General features: G+C 42.6%; 1 protein-coding gene across 2 annotated transcripts in view; it reads right to left on the bottom strand.

Annotated features, from left to right (window-relative positions):
• Positions 1–15527, bottom strand: part of STK39 (serine threonine kinase 39) — a 317449-nt gene that overhangs the window by 219166 nt on the left and 82756 nt on the right. For both annotated transcript variants that reach the window (XM_010858933.1, XM_010858932.1), the window contains exons 3-5: positions 14734–14842; positions 11423–11564; positions 10141–10196 (exon numbers count right to left, since the gene is read on the bottom strand). In XM_010858933.1, coding sequence (XP_010857235.1) covers positions 10141–10196; positions 11423–11564; positions 14734–14842 — 307 coding nt within the window. The remainder of the gene's footprint in view (positions 1–10140; positions 10197–11422; positions 11565–14733; positions 14843–15527) is intronic.

Below are 15527 nucleotides of genomic sequence, written 5' to 3'. Positions count from 1 at the left end.
TGTTTGTTAGCAAACTATCTCAGCCTTAAAAAATAGGCATTATATATAGTATACATGCCTAAATATTTTAAATATCTTCACTTTCCTCTCTGTCAAGCTGATATATTCTTGCTTGTTTGAACTTTCAGCTGTGACTCACATGTGCAACCCATCACTGAGCGGTGCTTATGTGTGCAAAGCCAGCCGAGACAGCTCAGATCACATTGGCCAAAAGTTCATCAACATCTGCCACATGCCAGGCACTGCTGGGTGTTACTGAGATGAGCACCATGGCGTTTCTACCGCTGGTAAGCATATCGTCTGTAGGAAAAAAGGGGACGTAGAAACTCAACTTCACTATCCCATAACAGGTAATCTAGCCGGAGTGTATTAAGAACACATTCAAACTATGAAGGTAAGGTGCTTAATGTGGCGAGGATGTGGGTGGTAGAGGAAAGGCTGGGAAGGGCTTTCTCAAGAAAAGAATGCCCCAGATTGAGTCAGGAAGGAGAAGAAGTGAGCCAGGTAAAGAAGGGGGATCACAAAGAAGAGAAAGCACTGGCAGACAAGGCTGGAAAATCAGTCTTCATATGCCACATTAGGGAGCTGGGGCTTTATTCCCTCAGCAACAGTTTTAGACTTTATGCCAGGAAATCAAGTGGTCAGATCTGTACTGTGGATTCTTCTCTCTGGTGACACTGAGGAAGTTGATGGAAAGAAGAATAAAAGGAGAGCAAAATGTTAGAGCAGGATGTCACGGGCTGCCTTCAGCCTCGCCTTCCCAGCCACATCCCTGTGATCTTGCTGCTGCTGCTAAGTCACTTCAGTCATGTCTAACTCTGTGCGACCCCATAGACAGCAGCCCACCAGGCTTCCCCATGCCTGGGATTCTCCAGGCAAGAACACTGGAGTGGGTTGCCATTTCCTTCTCCCCCTGTGATCTTCAGTTCAGTTCAGTCGCTCAATCATGTCCGATTCTTTGCAACCCCATGAATTGCAGCATGCCAGGCCTCCCTGTCCATCACCAACTCCCGGAGTTCACCCAAACTCATGTCCATGGAGTTGGTGATGCCATCCAGCCATCTCATCCTCTGTCGTCCCCTTCTCCTCCTGCCCCCAATCCCTCCCAGCATCAGGGTCTTTTCCAATGAGTCAACTCTTCACATGAGGTGGCCAAAGTATTGGAATTTCAGCCTCAGCATCAGTCCTTCCAAAGAACACCCAGGACTGGTCTCCTTTAGGATGGACTAGTTGGATCTCCTTGCAGTCCAAGGGACTCTCAAGAGTCTTCTCCAACACCACAGTTCAAAAGCATCAATTCTTCGGCACTCAGCTTGCTTCACAGTCCAACTCTCACATCCATACATGACCACTGGAAAAACCACAGCCTTGACTAGACGGACCTTTGTTGGCAAAGTAATGTCTCTGCTTTTGAATATGCTATCTATGTTGGTCATAACTTTCCTTCCAAGGAGTAAGTGTCTTTTAATTTCAGGGCTGCAATCACCATCTGCAGTGATTTTGGAGCCCCCAAAAATAAAGTCTGACACTATTTCCCCATCTATTTCCCATGAAGTGATGGGACCAGACGCCATGATCTTCATTTTCTGAATGTTGAGCTTTAAGCCAACTTTTTCACTCTCCTCTTTCACTTTCATCAACAGGCTTTTTAGTTCCTCTTCACTTTCTGCCATAGGGTTATTGATCTTAGGATGCCTTAAATAATTAAAGGTGTCCCCTATTTCAATAGGAAAGCAATATGAGCTAACTAATTCTAACATGGAATGTGTGTTAACTCCTTTAGCCCTCTGGTATTTTCCCATTACACAGAAGTGGAAACTGAGACGCAGGGAGGTTAAATGACTACAGGGCCAGGATTGACGCCACAGCAGTCAGGTGCCAGAGCCCACCCTCTGAATCAAAGCACCCATGAACACAGTGACATCATCATTTCCTCATTCAGATGCCTTGTGGACTTCAGAACTCTCTCATATGAATCAGGGCTACATCTGGTGCACCGAGGGAGCCCAAACCAGCTTGCCTGAAGCAGCAGCTTCTCTTCGCTATAACATGAGAAACACTCCTCTCTCGCACCGAAGTACACCTCATCAGTGCCAAAGAACACAGAGAGAACACACAGGAATCCAGCAGCTACGGGTATAAAACTCCACCACCTTGCACACCTTTTTCTGGGTCCCTGAGAATAATACCTGAGTACTGGGAACAAGTTAAGTCTAGTCGCAAGTTGTCCTGGAGGAAGTTTTTAGTCATAGGGTTTTCAGTGTTCAAGGAGCTGACTAAAGCTGAAAATGTATTTCCATGGTTAACTAAGGGAAATAATCTCCCTCCCAACAAGCAGAGATGCTACCCAAAGTGACACCATTGTGCCTTAGACAGTGAGACACCCAAGGCGTAAGCTTGATTTGTACAGGCTAAGATACTCTGAGACAGATGGGAGGATAACTTTCTAAAGTTCTAGGCTGCCTTAGTTAACTGGGTTCCAGGTTCAATCTCTGACATGAAAAACTAGGGATGGGAAATTCACACTCACTCATGCACACCTAAAAGGCACGAACCTGAGATCTCCCGAGATCTCCCTTACACACGCAGTCCTATGTCTCTGGAAAGCCCTTCAGAAATGAACCATTTTTAAATCAACATTCTTCATGTTTAAGAGTGGTCGATATTTTTTAAAAAGCCTAACATAAATATACTTGTAGTGACCACCCCCAAAGGGACCTGTTTTATATGAATTTTAGTTTTAGAATAGCATCTCATTAATTCCAGACGAACAGGCTCAGTCACTTTCCAGACAAGGCACTAAGCCCTTCCTGACATTACATGACAGAGATCAAATGGGAAAATAAAATGCTAGGCCGTGGGAAGAACATGACATTCAAATAACCACTCCTTCTATCACATTGTAGCAAAGACTATTATACTCACTAAGGCATCCTCTCCAAGTTTATTACCAGGAAGACAGACAGACAGACACACACACACACAGAGGTTTTCTGAGCACAGAAAATACACTAAGAAGTAAAGCATTTTCTATTAAACCCAGAGTAGGCCATCCTCAGGTTTTAATTCACTACATGAAACCTGAAGTTTTCTAGTCTGAAAAGAGTGTGGCGTCACTACCATGAGTAATTCTGCACCAAATGACACTTAAGGTGATGGCTTCTCCCATTCCCTGAAACCTCACCAGTGATGCTGTGAGCAAGGAGGGAAAAGGTGCTGAATATGTTTCCCAGCCCCAAACAGAATCAATTTACGCCAAGAGGGAGAAGCACTAGCGATCGCTGTTGGTCTTCCACCCAAAACAGAGATCATTCAACTCCAGGTTTAGGGTTCTCTTCCCGGAAATCCCACAGTTAGGGGGTCACAGGCTTGGAAGCCAGACTGCCCAAATCTGAAGCCTGACCCTACCACTTATTCCACATGTAATCTGGGCCACTTACTTCCCCTCTCTATCTTAGCAGCTGGCGGGTAAAGTGAGCATAATGAGAGCATCGGCCCATGGGGCTCTACTACAGCCTACCCACTTTGTGAGGCTGAGTCAGCGCACTCAGCACATGGAACCAGGCCTGGCACACAGGAAACACTTGACAAGATCAGGTGCTGATTTTACAGCCACACTCACTGAAAATACATGGAATTCCCATGGAATTGCTACTGTTGGAAATGGAGCCAAGCATTCCAGCCTTAGTCACCACACGTGTTGGCTGCATCTTAGGCAAGAGTTTCTAGTGATCTGAACCTGGCCCCTTCATTTTCCCTTTTCTAATAAAAAAAAGGTTTTGAGAAAGGAAATATATATATATATATATATATATTATATATATATATACACATAGAATATGTGACTTTTTAAATAAAAATGTTATGTTTCTATTAAAAAGCAGAAAAAACTCTTTTAAAAAATATTCATAATACTCTCAAGGTAAACAAACACAGCATTCAAAGAAGTATATGCAAACCTCTCCCAGTTTAACTTGTATTGCAGAGAACAGAGACTAGGGAGCTTAAAGACATGAAGGGAAGAGAGTACAAACACTCTTAAGTACAAGAAGTAGATTATTTGTCCAAAAAGTGAAGAGGAACTAAAGAGCCTCTTGATGAAAGTGAAAGAGGAGAGTGAAAAAGTTGACTTAAAGCTCAACATTCAGAAAACCAAGATCATGGCATCTGGTCCCATCACTTCATGGCAAACAGATGGGGAAACAGTGGAAACAGTGGCATGCTTTTATTTTGGGGGGCTCCAAAGTCACTGCAGATGGTGACTGCAGCCATGAAGTTAAAAGACATTTACTCCTTGGAAGGAAGTTATGACCAACCTAGATAGCATATTCAAAAGCAGAGACATTACTTTGCCAACAAAGGTCCATGTAGTCAAGACTATGGTTTTTCCAGTGGTCATGTATGGATGTGAGAGTTGGACTGTGAAGAAGGCTGAGTGCTGAAGAATTAATGCTTTTGAACTGTGGTGTTGAGAAGACTCTTGAGAGTCCCTTGGACTGCAAGGAGATTCAACCAGTCCATTCTAAAGGAGACCAGTCCTGGGTGGTCTTTGGAAGGAATGATGCTGAGGCTGAAACTCCAATACCTTGGCCACCTCATGCGAAGAGTTGACTCATTGGAAAAGACCCTGATGCTGGGAGGGATTGGGGGCAGGAGGAGAAGGGGACGACAGAGGGTGAGATGGCTAGATGGCATCACCAACTCCATGGACATGAGTTTGAGTGAACTCCAGGAGTTGGTGATGGACAGGGAGGCCTGGCGTGCTGCAATTCATGGGGTCACAAAGACTCGGACATGACTGAGAGGCTGAACTGAACTGAACAGCAACAAAGAGACAGTCTAGCTCTGCTGCTGCTGAGTCTTCTTCAGCTTTGCCACACTCTTGCCCTACCCTGCCCACACAAGGTACCAGCAAAAGACCTGAGGACCCCTGACCCAAGTTTGCTCAGACAGCAAGCCACTGCCTGACTGAGAGTGTCAAAATCCTGTACCCGGCGAGAGCAGCAGCAGCCAGCTTTTCCAAGGAATCACTGCATGTTTTTCTTTTAAAGGCAATAATCTTGAGAGTTAAAATAAAAAATTTAATTTGAAATACTGTATAAACTCAATGTTATGCTCAAGTCAGAGGATATGAAAAACATTAAACGTGAATTCTAGAAAGCTATAGCTGAGCTGCAGAGATGGAGACAGTGTACACTCACATGCCTGATAACCCACCACAGCTCATGAAGATTCATACTTCATCACCACACGAGCCACGAAGACGCACATACAATGACACCCAGAAAAGCTGGGGGGAAAGCCCAGACTGACTGTCTACAAATTCCTCACCATGTGCTGGGCACCGTCCTAAGCACTATAGACACGGATCCATTTAACCTCATGATAGCCCAAGTGGGGGCTTCCTGCAAGTGCCCTTCCAAATGCAGCAGTCCCTGCCACACACCTGCGGGGTTACACTCAACACCGCCACCCGCAGTGAGGGAAAAAAAACCCAGTCCTGAGAGGGAGAGGAAAAGTCGGGAAATCTTACCTCAGGGGATCTCAACTGAGAAAAAAAGAAAAAGGGCAATGTGCTCCCTGGGGCCCAGAGCACGAGCTGGGCTTCATTAGTCTGACAGGAACACCGGGACAGAATGACTGGCAGAGAACCAGGTGGCGCAGAAGCCAGGGGCTGACGCCCCTCAGCATTTCAAAAGCAGTTCGCTGCCACCTTGACTCTCTCAGTGAGAAATGATGGTTTCATCACAAAACAGAAAAAATTCGTTGTACTTTTTAATTAGCTTACAGCAAAAGTAATAACAAGTTAGCTTCCAAGTGCCATAATTAATAAGCACTTCCTTTTTATAACTCATAAAGCCCCTCAGAGCTGAACCTCTTGCAAGACAAATTTGAGGTACATGTGATCTTCAGGCAGTGGAAGGGCTGGTAGGCGCAAGTCTGTCAGTAGGAGTTACAGTAGTAACAGCAACAAGATTAGCAGTGGCAGCTGCTGATATTTCCTGCGTGCCAATCATGTGCCAGCAGCTGTTGGAAGATCACTGGATACAAAGAGTCTCATCTGATTTCAGGAAAAAAAGATGAAGAGGGCTTCCCTGGTAGTTCAGCGGTAAAGAATCCATTTGCCAGTGCAGGAGACACGAGTTCAATCCCTGATCCAGGAAGATTCCACTCAGAGCAACTAAGCCCATGCACCACAACTACTGAGCCTGTGCTCTGCTGCTGCTGCTGCTGCTAAGTCGCTTCAGTTGTGTCCGACTCTGTGCGACCCCATAGACGGCAGCCCACCAGGCTCCCCCATCCCTGGGATTCTCCAGGCAAGACAGCCTGTGCTCTAGAGCCCAGGGAACAGCAACTACTGAAGCCCAAGTGCCTAGAGTCTGTGCTCCACAACAAGAGAAGCCACTGCAATGAGAAGCCTGCATCTCAACTACAGACTAGCCTCTTCTCTCTGCAACTAGAGAAAAGCCCTTGCAGCAGTGAAGACCCACCAAGCCAATACATAAATACATATATATAAAATTTTAAAAGTCTAGAAAATGAACTTGTTTAAAAAAAAAAAAAAAAGATGAAGTGGCTTATACCTGTATCTCCCTTTAAAGAAACTGAGTCTTTAAGATGTTGAGCATGAGAACTGACCAAGGTCCCAGAGCTTGAGAATTGACCTGGGAATTTCAACCAAGTGAAAGTTCCTCAGTCATGTCCGACTCTTTGTGACCCCATGGACTGTAGCTTGCCAGGCTCCTCTGTCCATGGAATTCTCCAGGCAAGAATAGTGGAGTGGGTAGCCATTCCCTTCTCAAGAGGATGTCTCACACATTGCAGGCAGATTCTTTACTGTCTGGGCCACTAGGGAAGCCCAAGAATACTGGAGTGGGTAGCCTAGTCCTTCCCCAGGGGATCTTCCCAACCCAGAAATTAAACCCAGGTCTCCTGCATTGCAAGCAGATTCTTTACCAGCTGAGCTACTAGGCAAGCCCTCAACCAAGCCAGCTGATCTCAGAGATCCTCTTCTTAACAACTAGACTATCTGATGCTGGAAGGTTCGAAGCTTTTGTTCACACATTTTTTTCAGTTGTTTAGTTGAAGTCTTTTCTTCATAATGCCCCTAGCCTGTGGGATAAAGTCCACTCTCTAAAGGAAGGACGAGATGTGCATATAGAAACCACTGACTTGGCTCAAAAACAAAAGTCAGCATCAATAATGATAAGAGTCTCCAAAGCAGGGAGGGGAATGAGAGATGAATTGAGAATTGGCCAAAGACTGCTGAGTACTGAAGCCACGTGATGCATACCAGAGGATTCTTCCTACTCTTCTCAACTTTGGGCTACATTTGATAACTTTCACAATGGCTTCTAAAATGGCTTTGATTTATTGACAGTTCATTAAGTTTGTGGAGTCCTTTCATTTGTTTTACTAGGTCATATATTGACATGGTTCAAAATTCAGAATGTTTTAAAAGGTATATACTCTACCACCCCCACTGCCATTATACTTCTAATACTTCTTTGCACAAATATACAGAGATATTCTTATTTCTACTTCTTTCACAAAAGGTGGCATATTATATACAAAGTATTTCACCTTGTGTTCACTTAACCATGTAACCCAGTGATTTTCCCCCATTGGTGTACAGAGAACTTCTCATTCTCCATCGGTGGGTCTTCCATAGTATAGATATACCATAAACCTACTTAACCAGGACACCTCAGCTGTTCCTAATCTTTTGCTACCACAATAAATAAGCCTATACTGTCTTTTTTCTGTCGATTGCCCATTTTGAGGGTCACACTAACCATTTCTCACATTTATTTACTTACTGCCAAAACAGTAAGCAGGGGTGGATCCAGGTTTCACGGGGCATAAAGTTTAGACAATTTGAAAGATCCTCTTTAAAACAGAGAATACAAAATCATGAGTACAAAATGATATATAAATGTGTGTATTTCTTTTAAATTAAAAATTCTTACCAATTCACTGGAATCTTAAAGATTAAGGTCCTTTCTTCCAGGATCTTTTTAGACAACTTAACAAAAAATGTTTATACAGAAATACCTCCCCATTTTGCAAACTGACATCTCTGGGTGGAGACACCTAGAATACTCTGTAACTTTCCAAAACCTACTGTATCGCACTTACAGGGGCTTGAATCCTACCATTTAGTAGCTGCACAGGAAGTCCCTGTCTTTGAGAATGACAGGCAATATCATCACGGTCACAGATGTGGAAACTGAGGCTTACAGATGCAGTGATTTGCCCCAGGTTGTACAGCGGTATTAAATCAGGCCTGCTTGATTCCAAAGCCTTTGTGCTTGACTGACACACTGCGTGCCTTCCCGGTGGTCTTAAACTCGACTAAATTAATCTTTTCAAAAGAGAAGACTAATAAAAGATAACATCGCCATTATTACTTCCCTAAGGAAGAAACATCTGATCTCAAACAAATCCTCAGTTTCCCTTTTATATTTTCAAAACATCTTTCTTTAAAAAAAAAAAACAAAAAAAACTTGGTAATAGTCTCTGTAAGTGTATCTAACTAAACCCAGAGCCTAAGGTCAGCATCGTGCTCACTATATAGCTGGGACATCACCTGACTGGTCCTCTGGTACTCAGAGAAGGGGCACAATGAATCAAAGAGATGACTCAATGCTCATCCTTTGTGTTGGGGGTATGTTTGTTTTCTGCTGACCTCTCACTTTTTGAATAATATCCCCAGATCCTCAGATCTGTCTAGAAACAAGAGTGGGACCAAGGACTGCCATCAATTTCATTCTAATAACTAGATATGCAAAGACTTTAAACCTATCCTAGAAGGTAAGACTCTTCCCATCCAACTTAAATAGAAGCAGATCAGACTGACTAAATGTTTTCAACATTTTTTCAATAACACAAGCCAGGTCGGTGACTGATTGTCACCACGGATATTGCTAGGATGTGCTGCTAGTGACATGTCATGCCTGGAAGCCAGAAGGCTGAACATCCTGTAATGACACGGACAGTCTAGTACAGAGAGGGGACTGTGGAGCCAAAAATGCCCAAAGTGCTGCTGGTTGAGAGGATTGCTGAGACAGCCCTTCACAGAAGGGGGATAAAACAAGAGTGGATATGCACATGGCTACATTTTATCCCAGGCCTTTCAAGTTATTCTAGGAGCATTAACAAAATGAGAGGTTCTGCATGGAGAAGGCTCCTGTCAATGCTCTCATTTGATCTTTACTACACTGCCAGGCCCCATCAACTGTCAAGAATCGAAATGAAGCGTCAAATTTGAGAGTAAATTAAGCCCTAGGTTTCAAGAATTCACAAATCTTTCAGCCATCGCTTGAGAAATAAAGGGCTTAAAATTAATGTGTACGGTGTTTTAAACTTTCAAACTCATTCAAAAAAACTTCCCAAAGTGCTTCTTGCATTTATATAAATATCACCATTATTCAATCTGGAAGGTAGAAAATAAAATTAAAATTGTCCTTTATTAAAAGGCTGTGTTCTAAAACAGCAATTTATAGGAAGATCTAACAAAGATCTATCAAAACAATAGGAAAACATGTTATACCTCAGATCCAAACATTCAATAATAAGGCAGCCCAAATACTGGGGTACCTACAATGGAATTCTACTCAGCCACTCAAAAGAATGAAAGAATGTTGCCATTTTTAACAACATGGGTGGACCCGGAGGGCATTACAATAAACGGGAAGTAAGTCAGAGAAAGACAACATCTGTATGGTATCACTTGTATGCAGAATCTAAAAAATAAAACAAGCTAGTGAATATAACTGAAGAGAAGCAGACTTACAGAGAGAACAAACTAGTGGTTACCAATAAGGAGAGGGAAGTAGGGAGGGGCGGTGTAAGAGGCACAAACCACCATGCACAAAACAAGCTACAAGGACATCTATCCAACACAGGGAATGTAGCCAGAGTTTTATAATAACTACAAATGGAATACTAACTTTTAAAACTGTGGAACACTACACTGTATGTCTGCAACTTACATAATACTATACATCAACTATACATCAAGTAAAAAAAGAAAAAAGACTACACGCATTATTCATTTCTTAGGAAGGACTCTACATTCTTTGAAGTTGTAACACGTCCATAAACAAGCAGAGAATGCTTTATCTTTGTCAGCTTTACCTGCTATTTGTACTGAACCATCTTCACCCAGAAGAATATTACCAGCTTTCAAATCCCTATTAGGAAAAAGACAGAATTTAATGCTAGAGTACAGACAATATATTGCATTAATTCACTCAGGGAGATTTTAAAACATATCATATAATTTAGCTGTTTGACATAATTATTATTTTACAAATATAATATTTGTAAAACAAATTTAAAAAGTTACAAGGGCACACTGTGATTTTATAGTTTGCTCCTGAAGGATGGTTAGGGTTTTATATTATAACACTTAGTTTTTGTGATACTATTATCCAGATTTAATTAAAACAGTGAGTAGATACTTTATGTTACAGAATTAGAGACTGTCCACATACTCACAATACTATCATTTTATCAAGAATTAAAGCCCAGTCTATGTAAAACTGCTTTACTTCAACTTAAATTTGTCTGTGGTACAATTTCAAATCAAACCCATCAGACTCTTAGACAATGGATTTGATCAGTCTCTTCTCTGGGGAGATACTGATTACAAATACTAATTATAATAGTCTATATTTCTTCACTATATAAAAGTTGTGCTCAGTAGCCTTAACACTTAAGAAAAATGACAATTTACAAGTTTGATTTCTAAAGTAATATTTTTCTAATCATTAAAAGACATAGTAAATATCATAAACCATACAGTTCACTCATGGTTCAGGGCTGGGGAATTACAAATATTAGTATTATGGTTAATGGTGGTTTACTTGCAACTATTTCTAAGAGCCCAAGTAACACTAACCCACTTGAAATATCAAGTGCTCGCATTCTATGCTATTTCGCTATGTAAAGAATTAGCACTGTATGTCACAGAAGAGATGAAATTAGTGCCTCTCCTCCTCTTCCACCACCATATCAAAAATATTTAATATATTACATGTTTGGAACACTCTTGCCTGCGTTCTAAAGCTAGAGATGCTGACCTAAGTTAGAAATGAGGCTTCCTAGGTGGCTCAGTGGTAAAGAATCAGAGACTCAGCAAGCATGGGTTCAACCCCTGGGTTGGGAAGATCCCCTGGAGAAGGTAATGGCAACTCACTCCAGTACTCTTGCCTTGAAAATCATATGGATAGGGGAGGCTTGTGGGCTTCAGTCCATGGGGTTGCCAAGAGACAGTCACAACTTAACGACTGAGCATACACATGCAAGTTAGACATATATCAATACTTAACTGTGAGGTGTGTTTCCTTAACATTCTCTACTAACTAGGACTGAAGCTATGGACAGCTGAATTGAAACACCTCTGCAGAAGCCATACCTGTGAATCTGACCGTTTCTGTGTAGATAGTCTAAGCCTTCCAAAACTTCTTTAAGAATTGTTGCTATTATTGCCTCTTCCAGAACCCCGTTCTTGTGTTCTCCTCGATTGACGATGTATTTTATGATATCCAACATTGAACCTAAGTGGACAGACAGAAGAATTAAACAATTGTATGAGCACCTTCACGATCTTTCCAGAACAGGACTCCCTACTTAAAAAACTAAATATTTTGTTGTTGTTGTTTATTTAGCACAAATATTCCCAAGGCATACAAACAACTGCATGGCAACCCATGGCCAGAAAAACATTAAATCCAAGTCTGCAAGCCCACAACCTGCTGAACTTAATGAGAGGGGTTCTGGGTCAAGAACCAGAAGCCTGCGCATGACCACTGCAGTTAGTCCCTTTCCCCAAGACATGCAATTGGTTACAGATTAAAGGGAGGTTCAGGATGTCTACACAGAAAAAGAAAGGAACAGGAAGCCAGGGGAAAAGACAGCAGGGAACTGCTGAGAGAAAGGAGCACAGTTCTTCTGTAACCCCTAAGACACAGGTAGCAGAAGCGAGAAGAAAGTACACTGCTTCTAGAGACCCCTGCTTGTGACGAGAAGACTTCTTTCTGTGACGCTAGGCAATCTTTATTCCATTTACTTGACACTGATGCACTGAGTTTAATAATAAAGAAATGAATGCATACTACTTTGTTACTATACACAGATTAGTATCCTTGGCACTCTGAATTCATATTTCAACACATGTGAATTAATATTCTAAACCTCCTGGGCATTTTAAGAGCCATAATTACCTGGGGGTTCAACATTTCTGAAGAGTTACCAAATAGCTCACCTCAGGACCTGAGTTTGGCTCCAAGCTCTCTCTGATTAACTAGGAGGGTTGAGTTTCCCCATCAGGTATTACTATAGCAGACTAGCCACCTGCCCTTCATTAAGAGATCTGATGTGATAAAACAGTATAGAAGAACACAAATGCAGAGTTCTTCCCCTCCCCCCTCCCCACCCCACACTGAGAGAAACAAAATATCTCTTTATTGGCTGACTCTTGGATTTTTGGATTATTTAGAAATAACATTTCCAAAAACATTTTATTTTTTAATCTTATAGGGATATATCATACCAGGCATGGATGCATTTCTGGGGCTTCCCAGGTGGCACTATTGGTAAAGAACAGACCTGCCAATGCAGGAGACATAAGAAACTCTGATTCGATCCCTGGGTTGGGAAGATCCCCTGGAGGAGGGCACAGAAACCCACTCCAGTACTCTTGCCTGGAGAATCCCTTGGACAGAGGAGCCCGGTGGGCTACAGTTCACGGGGTTGCAAAGAGGCAGACATGAGTGAAGGGACTTAGCACGCACACACCCATGCATTTCTGGACTGCTGAAAGAAAAGTGGGCCATGTCTGCCCACATTCCCTTTACCTGTGGAAACCTGTTTAAAACTTGTTCCTCTTACCTAAAGCCTGGGAAGGCTAAATTTAATTCCTTTAAAAAGACAATGAAATTTTCTATCCAGTCCACAAGGAAGGGCACAGGGGATACTTTCAAGCTTACAAAAAGTAATTGGGATTAAAAATAAAGAGAGGAAGTAAAACCTGCAAGGTCCCAGGTTACCAGAATTTCTTGTTTCCTTCGTTAGTGGACCCCACAGGAAGAGACCTGGTTAAGGTCATCATTGATAAAGCACCACCCTCAGCAGAACCAAGACGCAGTCCTGAAGCTCAACACTGCAGTCAGCTCCAAGGGCTTCCTTTTCCTCCTTTCCTTTTTAATTAAAAACCAGAGTCGGCACTCGAGGAAACAATGACTAACAGGACTGACAAGACTGGGAACAGAACCGAACTAAGTTCTCCCGGGCTCCCTACCGAGACTTACACAAGCAAACCCGAGGCAATTACAATGCCTTCATCATCTCATGGCAGGGCCTTGCTGGATCCAAGACAGTTTCTTCTTAAAAAAAAATAAAAATTGAGATGTTTCCCTGATTCAGCCTTAGCTGAACTGGGCTTGCAAATAAAAGTGGCCTCCACAGTATCAGCCCCACTCTGTCCGTTCTCACTGCATCCAGACACTACCCTACGTTCTCCCCTGCTCGTAATATACTTCATATCTCAGAAAGATAGATATACAGGGAGGAAGGGATGCTAGGTGTTGGGTATGCTTGCACTTTCTCAGCTCCAGTTTTCAGCTCTGTACAATGAAGGTGATGATACTTTTAGGGCAGTGTGGCTTGTAGGTCCACAGCTCCCAGCGTCAACACTTATGACGTGTGTGACCTTGGGCAAGCTGTCTAATTCTCTTGGGCTCTTGTGTACTTTGTGAAAAATGCGGATGATGACACCTGCCATTCGAGGGTGTTGCCCGGATTACATGAAATAAGGCAATAAATCACCTTGCAAGGGATCTAACCATGGAGAAAGCATTCAAGGAAACTAACCGTGATGATGATCCTTCCCTATCAAAGAGTGAGGCTAGAAGATGAAAGGGAAAAAAAAAAAATATGGGCATGGGAAAGTGTCTTACAAATTACATTCAGTTCAGTCGCTCAGTCATGTCTGACTCTTGTCTGTGGCTTTTTTAACTTCCGTGATCTGAGGCTGGAAAGATAAAGTTCCCTTTCCTTTCCCACGTGTTCCTTCATGAAACCCACAATCTGAAAATACCCTGTCCAATACCGTAGCCACTGGCCACCTGAGGTTATTTAAATAAAGTTGATTAAAATTGAATAGAAATTCAGTCCCTCAGTAACACTAGCCACATGTCAAATACTCGATCCACCAGAAGAAACTGGAGAGCACAGCACACATTTCCATCAGCACAGACCTTTTAACAAACAGCAGTGAAATAACTTGTTGTCTTACAAGGTGTGAAAGATTTGAATAATGTTAAAAATGAATGCTTTAAAAGAGAAAGGCCTGGTTAACTTTTCTGAAGAGACAAAGATGATGAGATCTTGCAGGACATGAGCACATGGAGAAGGACAGACTGACATCCAGGGCTGAGGAGCAGCATAGAGACCTCAGACAGCAGAAGACTTTTGGGAAGTCTCACCCACGCCAAGAAGGCTGAGGTAGAAGAGGACACAGATAGTCCAGGAGTTACGCTGAATTATGGAAGGCTTTGAATATGAACATGAAGCAATCCAGACTTTACTCTCTAGGCAAATAATGAACCAAGAAAACTTTTAAATACAGGAGGAAGGGGATCAAATCTGAAATCTTATTCAATATACTGACTCACACAAGAGGAAAAAAAAGAAAAAAACAAGCAAATAATGAAAAAACCCACTTACCTCCACTTAGTAATTTCATGACCAGCCAAAGTTCGTCTTTTACCACAAAAGAGGTGTAATAGGTCACTACGTTGGGATGGCTGCACTGACTCATGGCTTGAATTTCTTTCTATAAAAAGAGCAAAACATGACATAGTACCATCGGGTGAAACCCGGGAAGTAAAAACAAGTGAACCCGGTTGAGTATTCAGGTAACGTTCCTACTTACAGCACACCTGGGCGAGGGTGAGGGGGTGGGGCTGCCTAGACCATTACTTTATATAAACCACATGAGAATTAACTCCCTCAATCGCATCATCCACTTGCTAGAATTAGGGAAGCCTCCCTAGAATTAGGAGACCACAGAGCCCTGTGGACCATCCGAGGGACAGAGAAACATCAGATCAGCACGCCGCCCACATAACCCTCCTCCCCTGCCCGCCATACGTGACAAGTGTCTCTGACCTGAGCTGAAAGCATCAACAGAGACAAAAGATGGGTGAGCTACTAGGACACCTAAGTCTAGGTGCCAACCTGAGCTCCAGTGGTTCTTAGAGCCTCCCTCATCCAAAAAGGGACAACAGAGTTGCTTCTGTTTCTCAGGTCTGCTAAGACGGTAAATGAAAAACTACATATAAAAATGCTAGAGTATCATCTTCCACATTATCTTCCATGGGAGACAGTAGTGGTGGGAGACGCAGCTGGTAAAATGAAATAAGCTTGGGAAACATCAGATACTATATCTCACTTTAAAAGCATCACAGGCTACATTAGTTCTGTCAAAGGCTCTGAGAAGTCCTGCGGTAGATAAGCTG

Source organism: Bison bison, unplaced genomic scaffold, assembly GCF_000754665.1.
Source record: "Bison bison bison isolate TAMUID 2011002044 unplaced genomic scaffold, Bison_UMD1.0 scf7180017864452, whole genome shotgun sequence".
Taxonomy (NCBI): domain Eukaryota; kingdom Metazoa; phylum Chordata; class Mammalia; order Artiodactyla; family Bovidae; genus Bison; species Bison bison.
Note: the sequence above shows the minus strand (reverse complement) of the source record. Positions and strands in the feature narration are given on the sequence as shown.